Raw genomic sequence first — 7,108 nt, forward strand, 5'->3', positions numbered from 1 at the left:
TGTTGAAATGACAATATTTAACTCTTGTCAAATCAGCCAGTTCAAATTCTCGATTGTATAGAGATAAAATTGAATTTGTTTGGCAATATTAGAGGTAAAATTGCATAATTTCATACATTAGGGGTAATCTGCACCCCAAAAACGTTAGACACAAATTTGGATTTTATCCCAATAAAGTGTAATTTTAATACCCTAATTAAAAAAAAAATTAGACCCCATCTCATAAAACATAAGCCCTAAAAAAAATAAAACTTAGATCCTAATTTATGAACTCCGGTCCTTAAAATATATTTAAAATAATTATTTATTTAGTTTTACATAATTGAAATTATTACGTGATATAATTGCAGATAATTGTTTAAAAATGAATTTTCATGTAAAATTTCCTATTTTATTTGCTTAGTATATCAAAGCCCGTATATTTATCCATATTATTAAATTGGCTTTAAACTTTAGAAATGTCTTGTTAACTCTTGAATTTGCTTAAAATGTCACATTAGTCTCCTTTTAAGTCTAGGTGATAGAACAATAAATTTTTTGGATAAACTACATATCATTGTAAACAGTAGCAGAGCCAGGACTGAAACATCGGGGGCTAGATCGTGTATAAAAAAATTGAAATTCTACTTAACATATTTAGAAAAATAAAATAAACAATACAAAATATAAAGTATATAATAAAATGCGAGTAATCCTAAATTAAATTCTCAATTAGAAATCTCTAAATGAAACCTTAAATTGAACTCCAAATAATGAAATCCATGATTAAACAATAAATTAGAAATCCCTCATTAAACAACAAATTAGAAATTCTAAATTAGAAATCCTTAAATCAAATCCTAAATTAGAGATCAAAAAAAAAATAGAGCGATAAATAATAAAAGAAATAAAACTTACTTGAAAGTTGACAACGATAATAGAAAAGAGTTGGAGTAGAATGATGAAATTGAATGAATGTGGTGGTAAATAATGGAGTTAAGTTTTTCAAAGATAATAATTCTTATTTATTTTTTTTTTAGGAGGGAAAGGGCATTTCTATCCTTTCCATCCTTATTTTTTCTAATTAAAATGGTACAAAACCACGTCATTTTGTACAATTTTAATCAAAGAAAAAAAAGGTTTTGAAAAGAGCTCTCATCTCTACAAAACATAAAGCATTCTGCCACGGCTCGAGGGCTCCAGCCATATGACTCCTCACAGAGTTAAGAAGGAAAACCCCTTTCTAACATTTTCTAGAGGGGCTAAAGGTCGATCGACTCTCCCTGCCTCCTGATTCCGTACATGTTTTGTAACCGGTTTTAGAGTTAATACATTATTTTAAACAAGTTAAGCAGTAAGCCACAAATTTAGCTCTATAACTGTATGATTATTGGGAAAAGCCGATTTCACCTTGATGTACAATACAAAATATTAAATCTAAAGTTGAACAACCAGTGCAATTTCAAGACGCATTAAGAAAATTGTGTTTTTTTTTCATTAACAGAATACGTAGAATTTCAAGTTTTATTGGATGGACAAAATAATAGACATTAAAAGATGACTAAAATATAAAATTACACGTAAAAAAACCTAAATTTATTAAAATAAAATGTGAATTTGAGTGATTTTAAAGAAAAAATATTAACAGCCCTTAGTAAAACTATCAAACATCAATAATGTTAAGGTTATGAGTTAATACAAAACTCTCAATCCAATACTAATAGCCTTTATTACGGAAAAAAAAAAAAATACTCTCCTTATTCTCTTATATAAGTCATTCTAGCAACTTAGTTTTTTCTACAAATATAAATCATTCTAGGATTCCAAGAACTTTTAATTTAGTTTTTTAGTCTAAATATTAAATTTTTTATATTAGTACATGTGTTTTTTAATATTCCAATGTTAATTCTCCAATAGTGACATGAGAGAAAAAAAAATAATTAACTAATATATTTCTTAATTTGTATGAAATACCTTAGAATGACTTCTATAAGGGAATAAAAGGAGTAGTAAATTTGAATGTAGCACATATCAATTTAAATTGGAATAACATTTTTTTTTGCTATAAACCGAACCCTATGATTTGCAAAAAAAAAAAAATTCATTTTTTTTTTTGCCTTTGCCAAATTTGACCAAAAACAACCTCAAAATTAAAATTTTCAAAAATTAAAATCGTTTAGTATCATATTTACTACTGAACCATATTTTTTATTTTTCAAAATCATCATTTTTCGGGATTTTCTTTCTCATAAAAAAACACTTAAATGACCCCGAACTTAAAAAGTTGAAAAATTAAAATTGCTTAAAATATCATTTAATTCTTGAAATTTTTAATTTTGAGATCGTTATTGGTCAAATTTGCTAGTCAATAAAAAAATGAAAATTTTACAAATCACAAGTTTTGATTTGTAATAAAAAACAAAGATACCGATCTACAAAAACATGAAACCATATAACATTTATTTGAAAGTAACCCATTTTTAAGTATATCCACATTTCCTCAAAAATATTTATGGCCAAATTTTGGACCCTAACCTGTTAACATGACTTACATTTAGCTCCTAAGCTAGAGTTTATAAGAGTTTATAACATAAGGAAAAATAATATATTTTGACCGATAGAACTACGAGGACGTTTGGTTTGTGGATGGTTAACAGAAAAGAACCCAAAAAAGAAAACAAAGAGAAAGGAAAATAATGCCACTGAATTTTCATATCTGTTTAGACCTGTTCCGGAAAGAGAATGGAGTACCCTCTGAATCTGTAAGGGTCCGCATTTAATTGGTTAAGAGTAATGAAAATTCAGAAACAATAATCCAAAAGAATATGAAAATCCAACAAGGAATCAAATTCAGAACTTTCCAACATACATATCAGAAAAGAAAACAGCACAACAATTGGAGAAATATACATGATCTTAACAGTAGATTATATCTGTCCAAATGAGTGAAGGAGGAAAGGAGCACTTAATACAATACATGGCGTAAGAAACGGATCGATCTCCGATCTCTTTGATTAACCAGAGACAAAAAAAAAACAACAATCATCTCTTTGATTTTGCATGAATCCAAAGGAGAAGAGGGAGAGATAGATGACCTGAAGCGTGAGGAACGACTGGCAAAGAACTGGCCGATATCGAAGGATGGACGGAGCAAAGGAGCTGATGGGACTGAGACATGGGTGAGCATAGTGGGTACACAGAAAAGCAGTAAAAAGGAAAGGAAAGGAATACAAAACCCAACGGGGTGGGGGTAATGAGTTTAGAGTGGGGTAATGAGTTTAGAAGACTTTTAGGTTCTACCGAAAATTAAAAGTGGGTAAAGGGTTTCATTCATTCGTTCAAACAATCACTAACAAAGAGAATTATATCTCATCCTTCCTTAACCCTTTCCTAAAACCCCCTAACAAAACGCCCCTAAAGTTGAACTTTCCCAATAACCTTAGAACCAAAATTGGCCCATATCCCAAAAAAGACTTATAAAACTTTTAAACAGGTCCTACATATTTAGATATGTATCAACAGAAAATTGATAAGAGTCAAATATACCCCAAAAGTTATTGAATTTCAATTTTACTTTCATCGTAATAAAATAGTCCAATTCGTCTCCCATAGAAGGAACTTCAACTCAATTTTACCCTTCACTCAGTACATAGAAAATCAATCAGAGAAATTCCACACACATATTAGAGCAAGAATGAGGGAAAAGCAGTAAATTCTAATGGATTGTGTAAAACAGAGCCTAGAACAACTACCTAGTATATACCTTTCATGATTGTGGTTCTGGTATTTGCAGCTCGATCTCTATCTCTCTCTATTAACATCCTAGTTAGAACACAATAACTCGACAATAGCGTGTCGAGAACATTTTGGGATGCTTAACAACTTTTGAGAAACTTTATCCACAAGATCTGTGCTGCCATCTTTTAATACCAAGACCATCTTCTCCAACGTTATTGCATTCTTAAGTAGGAACTCAAGAAAGTGGAGAACAAGCTCACATTGACTATCTCCGTCTGAGAGGCCTTTAATCTCAACAGTCTTTAGCTGTGGCACGAAACAATTGAAACCAGTCCCATCTGAATTCCAATGCTTCTTCTCTCTGTAATTGTTCAATTCCGGAACATCTGCAGTCATTTGACACTGGAGATAAGAGTTTGTTAGCTCCAAGAACTAAATGAACAACACATTGAAATTGAATATAATTGGCATGACAATCAACTCTGATAGAGCCGCAAACTCCATAATACATTAACTAAATTTGAAACTAAGATGGGTTCCAACAAATTTTACCTGACATAGCTGCAACTTTATAACTAATTTCTCAAGCAAAGGTAAACTGCAAAGTACACATACAATTCCCCGGAGGTGCTCATCAAAATTAGTACCATCCACAGTCAAACATTTGCAGTTTAACAACGGAGAAGATAGACCTTCTATCTCCAAGTCTGTTAAAGTCTTCAAACAATAATAAGAATGAAAATTCAGAATCAATAGTGTAGATATAAAACTGAAAAACACAATTACATTTAATAGCTATAAAATATTTCCTAACACTGAGACGCAGAAAAAAAACTTCAATCTTGAGAATATTTACTTCTTTAGAAGTTACCTTGACATGTTCAAGCTGCTGAAGCTGCTCAAGGATCTGCTTGGCAGTATTTTCATCGTAGACCTCCGGAAAATAATTCAAATCAAGAGTAGCACAAACTAAAGGCGGCAGTTTCATCAATTTAAATGATTCAATATCCAAATCATACATGTTCAATTCCTCAAGGTTTGGACATGAAATTACAATTGAACAACCTCAACTTCCATCATTTTCTCCTAAAACTAATTTCTTCAAGGAATATGAAGCTATAACAAGCTCATAATATAAAAAGTTTCTCAATTCCAATGAACAAAGTAACGAACAGCGGGATAAAACACTTTTAATCGTTTCATAAGGCAAATTAGCAAAGGTGACATCCGAGTATCCCGATACTCGGAGACATAATTCTTCAAGCTTTGGACATGAAATTTTAATAGGATCATAATTATCCCCATGCTCAACATCGACAAAAAATCAAACTTTTCAATGATTTGGAAGCAATAACACCTCCATCAACCACATCACAGCTAATTAATTCCAACTATTCAAGCAATGGACTACCAGATACAGCATTTTCCACTGCTGAAATATGTAAACTAGAACATTCCAACTTCAACATCTTGAGACATGACCAATTTACTTTCCAGTTATTTCGTAAGACAGCAATTGAACAACTCTAAATTAATCAAAGAAACATTGTTGTAAAGGAATTTCGGCAACAGATACGGATCCTCTTGATCACAGTGTAAAACTAGCTCCTCAGACATATTTTCTTGTTGCAAAACGGATTATCGGAGTTAATTGAGGCTTCCTCTGTAAGAGACGATCATACTTGATATGGAATTTCTTTATCTTTGGGCAATCATGGAGAATTAGGGTATTGTTAATAAATTTAGAGAAATTTTCGTCATTCTTACCAGAGGAATCGAAAATTAGTATCGGAACATGAATCCATTGATTCGGCCACCGTTTTGATAGAACTCCGGTCTGAATAACTTGTTTGGTTGACGGCAAAAGGGTAAGGATGACTTGAATAAGCGCATCGGGCAAATCACTGATCCGGTCTTCTTTCTGCTCCAACTGCGGACTTTCGTTTGCTCTATTGGTATCGCTTTCCTCCATTGTTATCGATGACTGCTGTGCTTGTCGAATGAAAATTAGGGATTTGAGAACAGACAAACCCTCAATTGTGAAAAACAGATGTTAAATAATTTTAAAATAATGATTACGTTCCAAAATATATGAGAAAAAAAAAATTTAATTCATGATTAAGTCCTTGAAGTTTTATTGTTTTAAGGATTAAGACTATAATTTATATATGTTTTCGATTAGACCCTTTAATTTTAGTAGTTTTAAGAATTAATCACTTTATTTTTTATTTTAGACATATTACTCCTCTCACTAACGACTACATTAATAATTATCAAAAAAAAAAAAAAAAAAAAAACGACTACATTAATTGAACTGTCAAAAAATGGCTCAATACACGTGAAAACTAAAGGTTATTAATAAATAAGGGTTATAAAAATTTAGGAGCTTAGATAAATAAATTATAAAAACCATGGGCTTAAATATAATTTAAGCATATAATAAAAACGTGTATGAATTAAGGAACTTAATTTATTATAGGTTAATTAGGGGGCGTTTGATTCACAATGGGTAATGGAAAAGGAATCAAGAAAGGAAAACTAAAGGAAAGAAAATGAATAACCATTAATTTCTCTATTTGTTTGGATATGTTTAGGAAATGGAATGGGGTAAAGGGAATCCAATTCCCTAGAGGGCATGGGGTAATTGCTTAACCTAAAGTGGGTAAAGGAAATAGGTTTTTTTTTGTAAACAAACAAGAACAAAGGGAATAAAACCCTCTCATTCTCATTCCCATTCCTAAAGACCCCAAACCAAATGTCATGGTTAAATTACATCTATGGCCACTAAACTTTATCCATTTTAATATTGTCACCACTAAATTTTATCCATTTTAACATTTAATCACTGAACTTCAATTTTTAACGTTATGACCAGTGGCGAATACAGGATTATTCGGTTGGAGGCCGATTTTTCACGTGCGTTAGCAGGAAAAAAAAAATTTTGCTAAATCGAACTTGTTCAATTTTTTTTTGTGTGTGTGTATATGCATGTTATAATTTGAGTGGCCAATTACTAACTTTTAAGTATTAATGTACAATTTCTCAAAATTAAACTAGATTTTGTTTAAGATTCCTAACATATAAAAAATTGGATTTAGGGAGGACAGAATAGGTAAAGAAAATTAAAAAAAAAATGATTTTGGAGGGCCAACCAAGCAGAAAAAAAAATAATATTTTGGACTTAAGAAGGGCCTAACAGGTAAAAATAAATAGAAATTTGGATTTAGGAAGACCTATCATGCTAAAAAAAAATTAGAAATTTGGATTTAGGGAGTACCTAATAAGCTCAACATATTAAAATTTTAAATTTTGAACAAGCCTAACACTTAATGAGCCATATTGGGAGGCTAATTCAACACTCTGATTAAAAAAAAAAAATTAGAAGGGAGCA

The 7,108-nt window shown here is 30.9% G+C and overlaps 1 protein-coding gene across 1 annotated transcript; it reads right to left on the reverse strand.

Annotated features, from left to right (window-relative positions):
• Positions 1–2,919: 2,919 nt before the first annotated feature.
• LOC136227757 (uncharacterized) lies at positions 2,920–5,759 on the reverse strand. Its single transcript, XM_066016496.1, has 3 exons — positions 4,589–5,759; positions 4,270–4,434; positions 2,920–4,119 (listed from the first exon to the last, which is right to left on the reverse strand). Exons 1-3 carry the CDS (start codon positions 4,736–4,738, stop codon positions 3,802–3,804), a joined length of 633 nt encoding a protein of 210 aa, XP_065872568.1. The 5' UTR covers positions 4,739–5,759; the 3' UTR covers positions 2,920–3,801.
• Positions 5,760–7,108: the final 1,349 nt, after the last annotated feature.

The sequence above is a fragment of the Euphorbia lathyris genome, chromosome 4, assembly GCF_963576675.1.
Source record: "Euphorbia lathyris chromosome 4, ddEupLath1.1, whole genome shotgun sequence".
NCBI lineage: Eukaryota > Viridiplantae > Streptophyta > Magnoliopsida > Malpighiales > Euphorbiaceae > Euphorbia > Euphorbia lathyris.

Excerpts from the sequence above, each read along its gene's own strand:
- LOC136227757 (XM_066016496.1), bottom strand. The coding sequence starts at position 4,738 with ATGTATGATTTGGATATTGAATCATTTAAATTGATGAAACTGCCGCCT. Across the intron at positions 4,435-4,588 it reads AGCAGCTTGAACATGTCAAG|ACTTTAACAGACTTGGAGAT; the intron begins GTAACTTCTAAA and ends TATTGTTTGAAG. Across the intron at positions 4,120-4,269 it reads TAAAGTTGCAGCTATGTCAG|TGTCAAATGACTGCAGATGT; the intron begins GTAAAATTTGTT and ends TCTTATCTCCAG.